Below are 19,581 nucleotides of genomic sequence, written 5' to 3'. Positions count from 1 at the left end.
GATTAAAATTCCAGTTCCTCGGTATAAGGGAAAAACACGCTTCCGGTGATTAACTCACAACATTTCTCCTCTTCTTTTGTGACGAAACTGTAATATTTATTCGGTTGCCTTTTACGTCAAATTATTCTATGAACCTTCCCGAATACAAAGATATAAGTTATTATTGCATTATGCACATTTAAATATGTTTAAACATTGATGAAAGGGAAAAGGACACCCGAAATGCACACATTTTTGAAGACATCTTTCAATTTATTTCCAAAACAAAGAGTCTAGGAGGAAATCTGATTATACTTCGAGATGCAGCTGACATTTTTCCATCGGAAAGCATCAACAGAAGTGGTAGGTCACGTTTTGTTTTCAACACAGGCGCGAAATAGTTTGGCAAAACGCGCGGTGCTGACAGTGGTAGTCAACGGCGGCGTGCGATCCACTGCCCCTCAGCTCATATACAATTGTACGCAGGTCGTCGAGATTGGCTTTCCTTTCATTTAGGAAATTTGGCATAGTTGTTACAAATATGTATATAAAGTAGAAAATATTAGAATTTCATTTTTCAAAAGTATAAATGATTTATTTAGTCTAAGACGCGTTATATATGTACTTTCTTTGGCTATGTAGTAATGATCTCTGCCTGTAAGCTTAGCTTGTCCCTATAAGCAAAATTAGGACAATGCCTAGGGCGGAAACTCGACAAGAGGTGCATAATGGTATTTTCATTGCTGGTATTGTTTAAAATATACTTTAAAATAAAATATTACAAATTGCCAAGTTCGCCTAGGGCGCAAAAAAGACTTGAACCTGGCCTGCGTCAAGATTTTGCGAAGCGTTTTCGTGCCCACGATACGCGCTTGCGACCATCGCGCATGCCCGTCGCGCACGCAAAGGACAGAGTGTCAGGCGTCCGAAAGACGGAGCGAGACAAAACAGCAACGCGTCGTCGGTCTCGTACCGTCCTCGCTCGCTTTCAGTGCCTCTCGCTCGCTCTCGTTCCATCTCGCTCTAGCTTTCGCCGGGCAAGAGTGAGACAAAAGTGGTGGGGATAGCGAAGAGTCGGTATCGTGTACACAAAATCGAGTCGCTGACGAGGAAATACTGTAAACCTAATATCTGGCGGCACTGGCGGGATGTTGACGGAACCCCCCACATACCCAACAGGTGCTCTTGAAAGCACCCTCTTTTTAGCAAAAAAATTATGTTTTAGTTAAACTTACATCGGTTCGTTACCATGCTTTACGCACCCGCAAGCGTTATGTCGGAATAAGTCAACAGTAATACTGTGCGGAGAGGCAATTGTGATAAGGAGATTAAAAAAATTTCCCTTCAAATCCATGAGAAAAAGTTTACCAAGGTTTTGTACGCATAACTTAGAAAGTAAGACCGACCGCCGGTTAAATGTATAGGAAAAAGTTGTTCAGAATCATGCCCCCTGCAACATATTTCAGGATCATCGAAATTGGTGATGGTCATGCTAATCGACAAATTTACCCGATTTAAAACTTTTATTTCTTGCTTCTGGGGTCCCTTCATCCAATTAGCCGATTCAAAGGTTGCCCAAATATTGTATAATTTCGTACGAATGTATTAACACTTTGTAAACAGATTTGGTATATAGGATAACATGGATACAGGTTTGCAAATATTTCTACACTTTCCATAGTATGTAGGTATATTTATCAAATTCTTTTAGTTCTATTGAAATTATTGACGTTATTTTCTTAAATCCTCCGTATGAGTTGTATATTAATACTTTTTTTATGAACTTCCTTAATTATATTCTGCAATTTCAGTGCGAAAAATGTGATGTTGTTGAATTTTACCCTATTTTGTTGGTATTCAGTCTCACTGTGCGACATAGAATACAGGTAATTACTCCATTATTGGTAAATATTACCAAATCTTGTTTTCGCAGTTAACAAGCCAAATATATGTTGATTATAAAACAAAAAAGAAATTTCCTTTGAAGTTCCCTGAGGGTAATTAAAAAGCCGATAATTGCTAATATTTCTTCAATGGGTTTATTATAGAAAAGAAATGTATGTAACTAATTATTTGCTATTGCTCACGAAAAACGATATTAGTCATTTCGGTTCTCAAAAAAGTTTGTGTCTTTTATATCCGTTAAAATTTAAAAGACTCGATTCAAAATTTCTTGGGATTGACGCCCACTGTGCGTTGGGACAAAAGCGGGAATTCATTCGTTGTTTTCGACCGATAATTTCGTATTTTCCCAAGAACGTTTCGACAACATCTGTTTGCCAGCATTTCTAAAGGGCAGTCAAGAACGTAGTGCCGTCTTTAATAATTTTAGGCATTCTTCAGTCTCACAATGAGTTAATCCGTATATTGCTCTGTCGGTGGCTAGTACGTACGATGGGTTCGGACCCGGACGTAGGTACTGCTATTAACCGCCGCGCCGTCTCGTGGGACAACATGGTCATAAACCGTGACTTTGGTCGGACGCTTGGTCGATCAGCCTGATTAACTTTTTGGATTAATAATTTGTTTTAATAATTTGTGGGATTGCGTTTTGATTTTATAATAGCTTCGAGCCTTCTTGGTGTAGAATTTATTTAGTTGGATGTCATAGCAGGTTGTATTTTACTCTAATACTACATACAGGGCGATTCTCCAGCGGCGTCTGTCCTTTGACACATCTCTTTACATGCCGCATGGTACCCCGTGCCTCACCGAATGTTATGAGTTTCGACCCTTGAAAGGGTTCGAATATCATTAAAAAGTCAGAAATGTCCAGGATTTCCGCATTTCCCATCAGATCTTTGCAAAAACGACGTCAATGGATTCCTTATGTTTCGCCAATGAAACTGACACCACGAACGACGTAATTCGGACCACATGAAGGGAATTCCATGAAAGATAAATTTATATAGTTTCAAGTTGTCTTCGTTAATAATAGTCCGATTTACAGGAAATTTCATATGATTTTCATCGGAAAAACATAAGGAATCCATTGGTGTCACTTCCATATCGGAACGATAAAGAAAAAAAAAATTTTATTTCTGAAACAGGTATGAATCCTCGGCCGACCCTAGGGAATCGAGGTCGGCGACCCACAGTCGAGGGTGAAATATTTGTTTCAGCGTATTAAAAAATTCTTTATTGGTTATTATATCTATCAGCGAGTGACAGCAATAGATTCCTTATGTTTTTCTGATGAAAATCATACCAAATGTCATTTAAATCGGACTACTTTTACGGAAGCAATACAAATTATAAAAGTATTTTAGTAGGCATTTTTTTTTACCTTATTGCTTGTATAATAGTAGTCCGATTTACAACGGCACAGTGGGCCGGATTGAAGAAGTGAGTGACATTTGGTTGTTTCTTTTAAGGTAGTTCCTAACCGAGTATGCTAATCAAATTAGAGTTGGATAATAAATGATAAATATAAAGTAGTATGATACTATGGAAATAATAATAATTTTTACATCATGTATATATTTTTTAAAAAGTGCAATGTTAATATAATTAATTGTAATATGAAAATGGAATATTAAATTGGTTAGCGTAGTGATTTGGAGCAGCAGATCTGACAACGTCGCATTCATTCGGAGCCTTTTTTATAACCCAAATATCAGAAAAATGTTCATATGGATCTGAATCTTCGTTCCCTATTTAAATGTCTAAACATATCAATTGTGCGACGTTGCCAATTTCACTGCTCTACGTAATTTCTCAAAAATTTGCACGTAAACGTATTTTTTTATGGGCATTTACGAAGAAACTATGTGGTCAGGTTTGCAGAAATTTATAAATTCATTTCCTGACATTTCGATGTACTTTTGTGCCAATTTTGGAACATTTCTTAAATATGGTTTTCCTGTTTCGGAAGAAAAACTGAAAATATAACCCTCTTTTTTAAATATATGTTAATTATACAACAAAAAAGAAATTTGCTTGGAAGTTCCCGGATAGTAACTAAACAGCCAATACTGATATATTTTCAATGGGTTTCTTATGGAAAAAGAAATATATGGAACTAATTATTCGCTATTACTTTGAAGAATGGGGTAGGTACTACTCATTTTGGTCCCAAAAATTATTTTTCTTTTGTATCACCGAAATTTAAACGACTCGATTTAAAATTCTGCACAAAAAAACATACAAACTTTGACACATGTTTACACATACAGCAGAAGTAGCTGCCATGATATTTTTACGTTTTTAAGACCTCATATTATTATTTTACAAAAAATATATAAAAACATAATTCCATAACTTTTAAATTCTGACTTGTTTCCTTATTTCTGGGGATTCTGTTCCATTGTGGCGATGGACCGCGGGGTGGCCAGTAGGCCGTCGAGCGGCTAGTAGATTCTGCCATAATGGCGGAAAACAGACACTCATCCCATTGTGTTGCTTCTCCAGTAGCCTAGGCTGCTCCTGGAGCAGACTTGCATACACTGTAGCAATCAGCCGCAGCCGCGCGCGGTCGAAGTCGCAGATAGGAGAACAGATGAATGCTTTTTCATTGCACCAGTGTACCGCGGCGCGCCGCGCATTGGAAATGGCACCTTTAGGAAAACGGATGCATGCTTCTCCATAAGAGCGGTGCTTAGTATTTGGCTGCCGGCCGCCGCCGTCGATCGCGGCTGGGAAACTCAACCTTTAACGAGGAATGCTCAACGCCGGTCCCGAGCCGCGAGCAGTCAGCGAAAAAATACTGAACAGAGTCATCCGTTAAAACTGCAATCTACGCGCGCGCGAACAGACGAAATGCATCACCGCCTCACGGACGCATTCCTCTATAATCATTTACCGGCCTGACGTTCGGAGGGTTGTCAGCGACCGCTGGACAGCAGTGATGCCCGAGTTTCGAAAATTTTAGGATGGTCTCTTTCAAATCAAAGGTAAGCGAGCCGCGCGCTCCGCTTTTATGATTGGTTTACAACTCGCACCCTAGATCGCTGTAATGAGGTTTGAAAACAGTGTCGACTGGTTTCGTACCCGTTTTCATTTAAAAGATTTTAGCTACGACAGAGTTGACCGCGGCGCCATACCCCTGTACAGAGAGATTTTTCGCCATCTACGTGTAAAAGCCATAATAATGGCGCATCGTTCCAAAAAATGACATTAACGGAAGCCGGTATAGGCGTGACGTTGAGTAGCTAAAAGATTAAAACATTCAGGCATAAAAATTGTAGAGAAAAATTCAAACAACGTTACTGTCAAAGACACGTCCTATTAGTTACCCGTTACGTCCGATCTATGCAAGCACTGCATTAAGCATGAAATTATAAAAAAGAAAACGAGAACAATAGATTCTGAGGTTTGCAGAACTATCACATAATTGAATAAAAAATGAATTTCTCAATTTATGAATTTAATGATGCAGATACAACTAGCCTATTGTTTATCAACACCATGAATTTTAAAAAGAGCATTACATACAGTATCAAATAAACGGTTTGTAAAAGCTTTTCACAACAATTGTGGTTAAAAAATTGATAAAAGAAAAATTAAGTAAACGTAAAATATTTGAATATATCCATCATTTGGAGAGAATAATTTTACCTCATTTTTCTTTTATAGTTCACAAGTTATATACGAAGGAGGCCCCAAATTCTTCAACCGGGTCGCGAAATTTCAAATAGCTCTATGCGACGTTAATTTGAAAGAGACCATCCTAAAATTTTCAAAGCTCGGGCATCACACTGTCCAGCGGCCGCTGGCAGCCCTCCGAACGCCGGGCCGGTGAAGAATGGTTGCAGTGAAATGCGTCCGGAAGGCGGTGTTGGTCTTTTCGTCTGTTCGCGCGCGCGTAGGTTGCAGTTTTAACAGATGACCCTGTATATGGAAAGTATTCTTCGAAAGGCGTGGCCGAATTGAAATGGTATTTTGCCAAACATTGTACCGCTCAAAATTTTTACAAATAAAGTAAAGGAAATGTGTCTAAAACGATCTCTCGGGGTAAAATGATTCCAGGCTGTTCTGCAGCTATTAGTGCTGCTATTTCTTAATATCGATGTAGTTCAGCTTGTATGTCGTTAGGTGTCGCACGAAGTGCTATGTAAATATAAGGGCTGTGTGTGTTATAATCAAGAAAAATCAAAATGACTGCCTTTTCTCTAAGGTAAGGTCTTTTTCAATGTTGTATAACTTTTGACATAAGCGGCTTAGTGTGACAGCTGTTTTTTCGCGAATTTAATGACAATTCAACAATAATTTAATGTATGTTTCGTTACCGAATGTAATAATTTGACGTTATAGTCAACCACTGAATGTGAGTTGGATGTTTAGGGTCATATGATCCCTCTCTAGTAGGGTAAAATGATCCCACGATTCCCGGGGGGTGCGTGAAAAAATTTGAGTCTGTGAAGCTGATCTCATTTTCTTAAGTTTGTTAGTTGATTTAAATATTTATATTCATTGATTATGTACCAAAAAATATCTGATTTGATTTTTTTATAAAAATTGTTTGAATTTATTATGATCGCATATTTTGTGACTCAGTTTAATTTGTATTTTTATTTAAATAAATCAATGCTTTTTAATGTTCGTCTTATTTACTATCAGTAGGTATAAAACGGTCCTAGATCAAGGGATCTAAGGATCCCTCATAGGGATCAATTTTACACTTATGTGTACAAAATGATCCTTTATTATGCCTTTACAAAAATACGAATTAAAAATATAATCGAGCAGGTAGCTAAATTTGATCTAAGCCAATAATAGGGTAGATAAACTAACTTACAAAAACTACTTTACTTTTATTTAAATAATGTGCATTTGTATTTTTTATATGAATTACGCCTTAAGGGGATCGTTTTAGACACCTTTCCCCTACTGTTTTATCGAAATGCAATCACTGACCACTCGAATTGCACGAAAGAAAGGCAGCGTATTAATAAATCATGAAACGAATTTTTCAGCGGCCGACCTGCACACACGTAATAAGAAAATGCAGATGCAACGACCGAAGTCCCTCGCGAGCAAAATTATGCGGAACAATGAAATTACGTTCACACCCCGTGACTTCAACTATGACAATCATCATTACCAGTATCTAAAGTATACTAAACGTGCCAAGGTAAGTCGAATATTTTGTTTTGAAGAACTAGTTTTGATCATTATCATAGGTATCTCTATTCAGTTAGTATTGATTCAACATCAGCAGTGGCTCATATATATTCAGGTTGAATTTACCTTAAATTTTTATACGGTTATACAATTAAGTTACATAGGCGTATGACATGTGCCTTTATTATAATTATTGTTTTGACACAGCTGTGGTAATTGTAATTACGCTAGGTTTAATGGAATGAAAATGTGTGGCCATTTATTAAGTGAACTATTAACGAACTGGAATATAAAATGAAATAACTAATATTAAATTGAAAAAACTCGTCTCAATGCGGCTATCATCTTTCAACGTCTTTCGATTTTGAATATCGCATGCCGACTACCGTTTCGAGGCATCGTCTTTGGCAGCGCACACGCACACGCACACCTTGGCTTCAAGGAGAGCACAGTGTCGACAAATGTTTATGTTTGCCACTTGTTTCGAATATAGGTACTGCCTGTTCTGTCGTTACTAGTGTTACCACACAGGTGGTATCCTTTGTCTACTACAGGGCTGCCCAACTGACCGATTTGGGGGCCGAACTCGCAGCCAATGATACCGCGAGCATACAACGAGTGGGCAAAGCTGTATCAATGTGCGGCAGGCTGATATCGGTGGAATTAAAGAACTAGCACATTTAGAGGCCCCAGCGAGCCACATTTTTTCACCTCGTTTGCTTGCTATCAGTAAAAGACCCGACGTCTACGAGTACACTCACCAATTGCCCCATATTACGTCCCTACTTTTGATTTTTGGCCAATTTGCCCCTGTTTATCAAGATTTCTTGATAATTGAGACGTAGATTTTTCCGCTTCCGAGCAAATCCTGGGACTTATCGCTCTGGGATAGAAAAAGGGGTCGGGTAAAATTCTTGATTTTTATACTAGACGATGCCAATGTCTCACAAAGGGATTTTCAAGATGCATTAAGCTATATAATAATAATAATAAATCGTCTTTATCCTTTATAAAATAATCAATACAACGTCGTGGAGTTAGAAAACGTAAAGTATAGAAAGGGCGAGGCTCAGCATCGCTGTTATTATGCCTGACCCGAAAATAGATTCGGAAGAATAGAGAGAACAAGAATGGGGGGGGGGGTAGAGTGTCAAAATAAGACGTTTGTAAGGACTCAGCGATAGGTCACATCAGCCTAGTTAGCACTATGCCATGTGTGGTTGAGCAGATAAGCTTTGGTCGCATTTTTGAAGGAGTGCAGAGTGGGAAGTGAGCGGATAGTATTAGGAAGAAGATTATAGAAATTTAGCGGAGCGGGAAGTAGGAGTAGGAAGACTAAATTCGCCTCTCGTCTGGCAGGAGTTGGAGGAGTGGAAGTCGGCGTTGCAAGGGATTAAGTCGCGAAGGTAAAGAGGTGTTTCCGTGAAGAGGACTTTATATACTAGGCAGCAGAGATGAAGAATCCATTTTTGGGACATGTTTAGCCAACCTGTTTGAGCGAATAGCGGGGTAATATGGTCATACTTCCGCGTGTTGAACGAAAAGCGAAGACAGTAGTTCTGGACATATTGTATGCGGCGAAGTGTCGATTTAGCGATACATGGAAAATATACAATATCGGCATAGTCAAATAATGAGAGGACAAGTAACTGTGAGATATGGAGTTTTTGACGAATGGAGAGGATTCTTTTAAATGGATACAAGAGTTTTAGACGGAGACGTGCAGCAAGGAGTTTCGTAGATACGTGGGGGGGGGATTCCAGGAGGAGTCAAAAGTAACCTCAAGTTTTTTAGTGATGTTTTTGCAGGGATTATGGTTTGGTTTATTGAAATAGTGAATGCTGCGATATTTTGAAGGAGAATAGGTGCGCCAGTAAGAAGGAAGGAGGATTTTAAAGGGTTTAAATGTAAACCGTGCGACGATGACCACCCCTGAATCCTCACAAGGTCCGATTCAATTTGCACCACGGCCGACTCACATCTATTCTGTATAAGCTTCCACGGGACAAGTCCACAGCTTGAGAGTACCTAGAACAGATTTTACTGCTTATACCTCCAGGTGTTCGAAGTGGTTAGCTGACCACTCCCACGAGGAGCTTGGAAAAACTCCCTTCCTCTCCCTGACAACAGGGGTAGAAGGGATGACCGTCCTCGTTAAGAGGTAATGACTCCTTTAGTTCGTTCCGGACGAGGATCACCCAGAAACCGTCTAGAACTTAACAGTGGGGGCCACGCGAAGGCAGAGTCACGAGCATTTATGCTTCGGTCTTTCGGCGTTCAAGTTGTCATTGCTGAGTAGCATCTTACTGCACGGCGCTTTGCGTTCGAGACTTGGTGGTTAACACCGTTTTGGCGAAGTTCCGGAACTCTCGTGATAGGTTGTCGTTCGATACAAGTCCGGCTTCTACCACAGGCCATTGCTGGCCGCTGACTTCCACCGCTTGCTTCAGGAGTTCTCTCGCCTCATTGTGCTTTGGACAATGGAAAAGGACGTGGGTCGAAGTTTCGTTCCCCCCACATGCACATATCCCATCCTCCACCAAGTTGAATTCCTCTAGTTTCGCTCGGAAGTCTCCGTGTCCACTTAGAAATTGCGGCGTGTAGTGGTCAATTATCAGCCAGCGTGTTTCCTGGCGGTCCCGGACGTCTTTGAAGAATCGGAAGGTAATCCTTCCCTTCGTTGACGCCGACCATCTCGATTACCACATTGCAAGGATCTCTCTCCGTACATTCGCTTTCGCCGTGGCTACGGAGACATCTCCAGACGCCAACTCGGCGTGACTTATTCGACATTCTCTAATCTCGATGCTTACTGCTTTCCGGGCTTTATAGCTCAACGCGCGCTCCGCTAACACAAGGTCCACCGGTATCTCTCCCGCGATCACAGTGATCGCGTCGGTCGACACCGTACGGTAGGCCTTAGTGGTGCTGATCAGAATTCGCCTCTGCGACCCGAGAAGTTTGGAACTTTTCTTGGCGTCGAGGAGATCCGCCCAGCCTGCGGCGGCGTATGCTATGATTGGGACGTTCAGACCCGTATACAGAGTACGCAGGATCGAATGTCTCAATCCCCAGTCGGCGCGAGCGAGCCTCGCTAGCGTGTAAAACGTTCGTTCGGCTTTGGCACATATATTTTTGACATGGGAATTAATAACCATTCCTTGGTCAATGTAAACACCCAACCACTTGATAGTGGGCTTGAGTGCCACATTCTTCCCATAAATCTTTATCGCAGGAGGTCTTTCTCTGTTCAGGGAACCTTTCAAGAGAATCATCTCGGTCTTAGCCGCAGACAGCGTTAATTTCTGAGTGGCGCACCACTCGGAGATCACGAGCGCGGCTTCTTGGCCTTTTTGCTGCAGTTCCCGTCGCGAGTTGCCGTAGACAAACACGAGCAGGTCGTCCGCGTAGGCGATGGGCTCGCAGAGCCCGGTGTTCGAAAGCAGCTGCAGAACTTCATCAAAGATTAGGTTCCAGCAGCTCGGAGCGAGGATTGATACCCTGCGGGCAGCCTTTAGTGACTTTCTTCCGCACGCTATCAGAGCTGCTGACCATAACAACTTGCCGATCGGCAAAATAGTCGACCATTAGTCTATAAAGATTTCGGGGGCAGCTTCGCTCCTTCAATTTCTTGAGTGTGCTCGGCCACCAAACATTGTCGAAAGCTCCGGAAATGTCGAAGGAGAGCGCCAGAATGTACCGTTCCGATCGACCAGATATAAATTCCCTGAACTTTACCAACGCGTCTTCCGTGGATCGTTCAGGCCTGAATCCGTATCGTCGATCAGAGCAGTAGCCCTGGCTTAGGAATACAGTCGAGAGTCTGCGTGTAATCAGCCTTTCGAGAGCTTTGCCGAGCACCGATAGTAGACAGATTGGCCTATATGACTTTGCCTCTTCTGGAGGTTTGTCGGGGCTTTTCAGAATGGTCCTGCTTAGCCCGACTTTTCAACGAGAGCGAAATACCCCTTGCTCCAGACACCCGTTAGAGAGTTTCAGTAGGGCGCGCGGAGAAACTCTCGACACGCGCTTCGCTACGTCAACCTCTATCCGGTCGAGTCTAGGGCATTTTCCGCTTTTCAGGCCTTTCACCGCCCATCAACCTCCTCCCTAGTAAAGACAGGATCGTCTTCCGTCGGTGGGTCGGCGGCAATTTCTAGCCTTACTCTCGCTTGCTCCTGAGTGTTGTCCGCGGGCGAGTCGTCCGGGATTAACGCATCAAGGAGCGTGGAGGCGGTGGAGTGCCAGTCATTGTAGAGCCATTAGACGTTCTGATGTTCGAAACTGCTGTCTCGGTGCAGAGCTTGCTCCTAGCGATTTTATACACAATGACCTCTTTGACTTCGCAGCGCGCACTTCAGCCTGATAGGCGTTGTTAGTAGTAAGACTAGGCGGGTTCTAGACCAGGTCCTCTGAGGGGAGCGCGGGGGCGGGGGGAAGTGAGGGCGCGCGGGGGAGCGCGGCAGAGAGAAACATTGGCGCGGGGCCTGCGGGGAGTGGAAGAGCGGTTGCGCGCGCACGAGCCGCGGAGTGGGGGAAGCCGTAATCGTGGAGGGGATCAGTCCGGGTCGAACCGCCGCGGAGGCCTCTCCAGACCTGGCCCACGGTCGGAAATTTTTCAGAGGGAGGCATTGACCCCCGAAAAAATCTCAGTAGTAAGACAAGGGGGATTCTAATTCAAATTTGAGTTTCAAGGTCATGGTCATGACCTTGAAACTCAAATTTGAAAATTTGTTTTTTTTGTCGGCGGGCTGGCGGCGGATGACGTCATAGAGATGGCGGAGTGGTGGGGGGTATCATCGAGGAGGAGGAGGAACCGCGGGGTGACGGTGCGGGGGTATCATCGAGGAGGAGGAGGAGGAACCGCGGGGTGACGGTGCGCTACTCTGGAGCGTGGTGGTACAGACTGTCGGTAAGGAAGAAGGTGCCTACTCTGGAGCGTGGTACAACAGACTGTCGGTAAGGAAGGAAATATTAATTTTATGATATTAATATAAATGAAAAAACTTCTCGGGGCGACGGGGCTCGAACCCAAGACCTCCGCGGTACGAGTCAGCCGCCTAACCAACTCCCCCAAACGCCGTCTCTGACATTAGTCTTTTCCGAATGGTACATATAGCGAAACCAACGGAGCGTCACATATGTGACACGCACACACACACACACACACACACACACACACACACACACACACACACACACACAACGTCGACGTATAATAATTTATTTTTATGAGAAATTTTATCAGAAATTGTTTCGAACGATGTCGGGAAAGATCGGCGTTTCTCGACACCGCGTCTTCGAGGGAAAGAGACGGAGCATTACTTTAAAGTCAAAATTCTAGGAGGGAAAGAGACACCACTACATAGGGGATAGAATCGCATGCATTCTAAAGCTAACAGTATTTCAAAGCGTTCCGATTTAACGTCGCTGCGTATCGCGGGATCTCGCGTAATTCGACTCCTCTGGAGTAGCCGTGCAGGGTGATGTCACTTGGCGGCGCGAAGAATGAAATGTAACACAGAAACGCGGAATCTTAAAATTAGATGGCGGGGAGGATGATGGGTGAATGCAATGGAGAAATAATATAGGTTTAAGATATATATTGTTACAAATCATAAAAGAATATAATTTAACATTTTTTACTACGAGCATCATGCACGATATGATTGATTGCACATGCTAACAATTCACAATCAATCAATGAATGCTGTTCGAAGTGTTCGCTTTCAGAAATTAATTTTACATAATCTGTTGGCGCGGTAGCGCTACGTAGAACGTCTACGAAAGTGGCATATTTACTGCTTACAGAGTACATATTTTCAGTTAGCCACGTATACATATGTTCAATGCAATGATTGTACGCGAATAATTTACACATCGTGGCTTCAGTCATATATATGACAACGCGATTATCGGTGATTTTAATAAGTTGATCATCATGCATACGCGTGAACTCTAGTCGTAAATGATCAATTATAATGTGAGTTTGGGGCGATGTTGCGTTGCTGCGTAATCGTTGGAGTATGTCCACCTCGTTTTGTAGCAGGAGCTTCCACGTAGACATTGAAAAGCTTAACTCGCTGCCTTTATTGTCAGCTATGGCGATCTCAACGTGACACAAATCCATACCAATGCGAATTCCTATAGTTAGACGTTTATAAGCTGTTGCAGTCAGTGGATAATCACGCCCCAGGATCCGTACGATTGATGGTTTCGATGTTTTCATCGTTTTTAGCGATACGGATCCAGAACTGTAAGAAACAAGTACATGAAATTGATACTTCGGTCGTTTTGCGTTTACAGTGAATGAAGTAAATGAAAAGTGTATAGTAACGTGTACATACCTCATATTGGATTGTTGATGATGATGTAGTTGTTGCTGCTGTTGTTCACACTTATTTGGAAACCCACCATCGTTGCCGGCTGCGCAGGATGAATCGTTTAAGCTGTTGTTGTACATTTTGATGTGCACTATATTTTTTACGGAGTACCGTCTGTTCCGTCAAAGTCACTGAGGCTACTGAGCGATTGATGGAATAGCGTCCAAGAGCTCGGCTTAAATAGAGGAGCAATTGCCTCCCCCACCACAGCATTTTATTTTAAAGCTACCAATTTTTCCATAATGTTTTCCAATCTTAACATCGCAGCATATCGCGCGATTGTATGTAATTTGAGCCCCACCTTCAAGGATAAAAGTCTCGACACGTGTTGAATGTAATATAATATCTGTGAAAGCGCCGAATCTTAGAATTATGCGGCGTCAGCAGAAACTGTGTCGGATGATTTTGCGCGCTAATTCGTCATACGCGCGAATCATAGAAAGAATTATGCTGTATCGGTAGAAACCGCACAGAACCATGCTGGGACGGATCGTCGTTTTTGCACGCGGTGCATTCGAGGGAGGGGGTACGCCAAAAGAGTTAGGCAGAGATACCAAACCATGGTATCAGTCTTAAAAAGCGCACTCTAAACTGCACAAAGCCTCAAATCGTTGCAACGTGTTGCGAGGAAAAGACATATTTCATTTACAACCATGGCAGAATTCGCGCAAGTAGAACGCCAATTGTTGGATCAATCTGCGCGATTGATTTCACAGGAAGAATACCTCGCGTGGGAAGAACGGTGCAACGAGTGCATCGAATCGTTGGAAGAACACAGCCGAGTGAAACGCCCGCGATTATCGATCGGTGTTCAGCAATCGCTGGTTGCTCGAATCGCTCATCTCGAAGGACTAAAATATTCGTTGCGCGGACGTTTCGTGCATGAAGGTGCTGGACATTCGAGCACAGGACTTTTGTGGCGCGAAATAGACACTGCGTTCGATACCCGCGTATTAACTGGTGCAGTGTTAAATTCGAACTATATCGAGCCGCGCAACTTCCTCGAGGATGCGGGGACCATTGTGCTGGAGTATGTACGAGGCGCCTTGAGGAAACATCAGAACCTCAAAGTGAACACTGTGTTCAACGGCGAATTTGTGGCGGGGGACAAACATGCTTGCAAAAGCATCAATACCCGGAACTGCGAACTCTTCGGTACATGTGATCTACAGGAGTGGTACCAACGATGCGTCATCGAACCCGCCCTGGCATCGTTGGAAGAGTTTCAGGAACGCGATAGTGGATGGGCATTGATGAGGATTCTCAACCTAACCGTCAACGTTAATAAGTACAATCCGCTGCGCGCAGGGTGCCACTTCAAGTTGCCACGGGAAATATTGATGAAGAAAGCGACAATTAGCGTGCGATCCGAGGATAACGCCTGCTTCGCGCGGGCAGTGGTCGCAGCTCTCCATCCCGCCGAAAGAAACCCTCATCGACCAAGTTCGTATCCACATTATACATTGGTGCTAAATCTCCAAGACATTGAGTTTCCAATGTCCCTAGAGCAGCTTGGGAAGTTTGAGCGGCAGAACGGCATCTCCGTCAACGTGTACACCTTCGGGATGGAGAAAGGATCGACGGTCTTTCCGCTGCGTCTCACCAGCCAAAAGAGGGATCGACACGTCAATCTGCTCTACACGCCGAATCATGAGCACGGCGATGTAGGGCACTTTGTGCTGATCAAGGACTTATCCCGACTGGTGAGCATGCAGTTGAGCAGGCACAGAGAAAAAAAAAATCATCTGCGATCGGTATGTACATAAACTTATGAAACGTTGAAAAATATCGTTGAAAAAAATTAAATAAAAAAATTTTTGATTTTTTGCAGATGCATGCACTACTTTGGATCTGCCGAGAAGTTGGAGGCCCATTCGCTGGACTGCGGGCAAATGAATGATTGCGCCATCCTGTTGCCCAGCGTAGGAAACAATCTGCTCAAATTCAGCAACCACTGTATGAAGGAGCGGCTCCCCTTCGTGGTGTACGCCGATCTTGAGTGCATCATTGAAAAAACAGAGGACAATCACCAAATGGGTGAAATGGATAGTAAATTGCGCGCGTATCAACACCATAAAGTGCACAGCATTGCATATTATATGCATTGCTCGTACGATACATCACTGTCGACGTATCGATGTCGCCGCGACGCGGATTGTGTTTCATGGTTCGTCAACGAACTGGAAAATTTTGCAAACTTCGCCAAACCCATTCTGACCAACAATGTTCCCATGCTTGATTTAACTCCCGAACAATGGGCGACATTTCGCGATGCAACACACTGTCATATTTGCGAAGAACCATTCAAGGCTGAAGATGTACGAGTTCGCGATCATTGCCATCTATCCGGACGCTTTAGAGGCCCAGCACATTCGGAGTGCAATTTAAATTATAAAAATGCGTTTTACATCCCCATAGTTTTCCATAATTTATCCGGCTACGATTCGCATTTCATTATCGAGGAAATAGCTACCGCTTTCGAAGGCAGCATTGACGTATTACCCATAACGAAAGAAAAGTACATTTCATTCACAAAAAATGTTGAAGATACGGCTGACTCAGACTCGCGAAAATGTATTAAATTGCGATTCATCGATTCATACAAATTTCTCAATACCAGTCTCAACAAATTAGCATCTTTTCTTAGCGCGGATAAATTAAAAATTTTACGATCCGAATTTGAAACATTATCCATCGAAGATTTCAATTTATTGACGCGAAAGGGTGTATTTCCATATGAATACCTTGATTGCGCGAACAAGCTGCAGGATCCATGCTTACCACCGCGCGAGTCATTCTACAGTTCGTTAACGGGTGAGACTGTATCCAAGAGCGATTACGCGCACGCCGAGATTGTCTGGCAGCGTTTCAGGATTAGAACTTTGGGCGAATACAGCGACTTGTATTTGAAAACAGATGTCTTGTTATTGGCAGATATTTTTGAAAATTTTCGCGAAAGTTGTATCAAGAGTTACGGATTAGATTCAGCGCATTATTATACTTTACCTGGCTTTACGTGGGATGCCATGCTAAAACATACCAAAATTACATTCGAATTGCTCACAGACATTGATATGGTCATGTTTATCGAACGCGGTATACGTGGCGGTTTAAGCCAATGTTCCGGAAGATACGCACACGCCAATAACAAGTACATGTCATCTTACAACCCATCGGAACAGTCATCGTACTTGATGTACTTTGACGTGAACAACTTGTACGGATGGGCAATGTGTCAGCCCCTACCATACGCCAAATTTCAATGGGTCGAAGATGTCGCAAATTTTGACGTGTCTTCGATCGCTGTCGATTCGCCCACGGGATACATTCTCGAGGTAGATCTGGAATATCCGCAACGTCTGCACGACGCTCACGCCGATCTACCGTTCTGCCCGACGCGTGCCAAACCACCTGGCAGCAGACAGGACAAGTTACTCTCGACGGTATACGATAAGCAGCGTTACGTTATCCATTATCGCAACCTGCAGCAGTGCACGAGTCACGGTCTTCGTATTACAAAGATACACCGCGCGCTTCAATTCGCTCAATCTCCCTGGCTCCGCGATTACATCGAACTCAATACACGGTTTAGAACATGCGCGACAAACGACTTTGAAAAAAATTTGTACAAATTGATGAACAACGCAGTATTCGGTAAAACTATGGAAAATATGCGAAATCAGGTGGACGTAAAACTTTTAACACATTGGGAAGGGCGATATGGTGCGGAGGCAATGATCGCGAAACCGAATTTCCACAGCAGAAGTGTTTTTTCGGAAAATTTAATAGCTGTTGAATTGCGAAAACTCGAGGTGAAATTCAACAAACCGATATATGTGGGTATGTGCATTCTAGACATATCAAAAATTTGTTTGTACGAATTTCATCACGAGTACATGTCTCCACTATATGGTCAAAAATGTAAAATTCTATACACAGACACTGATAGCTTCATCTATCACATTCGATGCGATGATATCTACGAGTCCGTGAAACGCAATATCGATAGATTCGACACAAGCGATTATCCTACTGACAATACATATAATATGCCGCGCTTAAATAAGAAGGTTCCGGGGCTGATGAAGGACGAAAATAATGGGATGATAATGACCGAATTCGTAGGTCTTAGAGCGAAAATGTATGCACTTCGCGTAGACGGTAAAAAAGATACGAAAAAAGCGAAAGGCGTCAAGACCAACGTCATAGCCAGAACGATAACTTTCGACGACTACGCGCAGTGTTTGCTAAAGGAGATCGAAATGGTTCGCAGGCAATCATGCATACGGTCTAAATTGCATAAAGTGTACACCATTTCAGAATCCAAAATCGCTCTAAGTCCATACGACGACAAGCGGTATATCGTACCCGATTCTACCGACACTCTGCCCTGGGGACATTATAAAATTCCGTTGTAAAATTCCATTATAAAAGTATTATAAAAAAAGAAATTTGAACTTGTATGTATAACATTGTATTTATTGAACCATGTATTATTATTATTATTTTACAATACATTATTTTTATTTATCCAAGAATTGTGTGATTTATCAAACCCCAACCACTTGACGTATACCTTATCCCCCTTTCTACGCAGCACTTTTTCCACTAGATACACATCAGGATCGGCGACGCGTTGCAGCTCGTGTTCATAGAATCCTCCGGCAACGGGTTTTCCACAGGAATCGACGAGCAGATACGTCGCGGGATTAGTTGTCTGTACTTTGGCTATCTCGAACACCTCCGTTGTCCAATTCGGCGTATAGCCTTTATCGAAGATGGTTTTAAATTTGCTCACGCGCACAAACTCGCCCAACTCGAATCTCGCTGGAGCAGCGATCTTTAGGTTGCTGTATACTGTGGCTAGCAGCTTGTCGGCGATCGCAGGGGTAACATCGCAAGGACGCATTCCGATGGTTCTATGTTTTCGCGCGTTATACTCTGCAAGTAGACGCGGTAGCGAATCGGTCCATCTATAGGTTCCATTGAGCGTAAACAGTTTCCACATATTGTTCTTCAAAGTTCGATTGAAACGTTCTACGACGGAGGCCTTCATCACCGAATACGTTGAATAATGATTAATGTCATGCTTCTTCAAGAGTTTCTGCACATCGGTGTTGTAAAATTCTTTTCCTTGATCGGTTTGCAAATTTTTCGGATATCGATCTCTAAATATCTTTGCAAACGCTTTAGTCACCTCAGCGCCACTTTTAGTCTTGAGCGGCAACGCCCATGCATACTTGCTCAACACATCGATGACGGTGAGTATGTAGTGGTGACCCTGGTTGAATCGCGAGTATGGACGCATTTCTACAATGTCAGCTTGCCACAGATCGTCATATCCACGCACTATGACGCGCCTCCGAGGAAAATGTCTTCGAGTTGGAGCGTGCAATTCCTCCACAAGTTGTAGCTTCTTGTGGCCATAGTTTTCTTCACTCATGGATTTCTTAAATGGCTGCATGTTTGATCGCAGATGTATCTTTGCCACGAATGATGCGATAATTATCGTGTACGTGCATTATGTGCTCTCCACCGCCCCAAGGAAATTCTGGACAAGTTCAACCGTCTCGCATGATTCTCCTTCGCATTGTTGCTGCGGGATAGGATTCAATGCTTGCGATATCTTTTGAACGCTGTTTTGCAACGTCAGCATATCTCTCTGAAACGCGACCAGCTTCATCTCTAATTCTTCCTGCTGCTCTCTCAAAAGTTTAATGCTCTTTTTCACATACAGTTTATTAACGGCATCTGTGTCGGCCACCGGCTGAGCTACGCGTCGTATCTTGCGCGATTTTGCATCAAAGTCGGCACCGGTCACGCAAAGAGCGTTATCACGCATATAATTTCGAAGCATGCCGCTCCATTTGTAATAGTCCATTGTAGCTGCTCCACTCTTCTCGAGCGATACCCCAAATTTGTTGATCGGCATCTCGACGCATACAGTGCACATCATCGGCGTGCGGTTTAATTTATAATGAGGCCTGCCTCGCGGAGTTCCTCGATAATCGATAGAATTTCGTTGCCGTGCGAGTTGTTACCCGCCTGACGCGACGCTTCCAGCAAACGCAATCGATCCACCAGCTCGTTGGGATCATCCCAGTGGACATAATCGATCTTGTTATCGTTTACCACCATGACTCGCGATGTCCTTAGA

At 43.1% G+C, this 19,581-nt stretch overlaps 1 protein-coding gene and 2 long non-coding RNA genes across 3 annotated transcripts in view; 1 reads left to right on the top strand and 2 right to left on the bottom strand.

Moving 5' to 3' along the window:
* Cow (Proteoglycan Cow) overlaps nucleotides 1–19,581 on the top strand; it is a 1,009,917-nt gene that overhangs the window by 525,571 nt on the left and 464,765 nt on the right. The window contains exon 5 of the mRNA XM_076816204.1: nucleotides 6,894–7,051. Coding sequence (XP_076672319.1) covers nucleotides 6,894–7,051 — 158 coding nt within the window. The remainder of the gene's footprint in view (nucleotides 1–6,893; nucleotides 7,052–19,581) is intronic.
* Nucleotides 1–19,581, bottom strand: part of LOC143371251 (uncharacterized) — a 333,517-nt gene that overhangs the window by 198,980 nt on the left and 114,956 nt on the right. The window lies entirely within an intron of this gene.
* Nucleotides 1–19,581, bottom strand: part of LOC143371253 (uncharacterized) — a 137,986-nt gene that overhangs the window by 48,152 nt on the left and 70,253 nt on the right. The gene's annotated exons all lie outside the window — the stretch shown is intronic.

Source organism: Andrena cerasifolii, chromosome 7, assembly GCF_050908995.1.
Source record: "Andrena cerasifolii isolate SP2316 chromosome 7, iyAndCera1_principal, whole genome shotgun sequence".
Classification (NCBI taxonomy): domain Eukaryota; kingdom Metazoa; phylum Arthropoda; class Insecta; order Hymenoptera; family Andrenidae; genus Andrena; species Andrena cerasifolii.
Note: the sequence above shows the minus strand (reverse complement) of the source record. Positions and strands in the feature narration are given on the sequence as shown.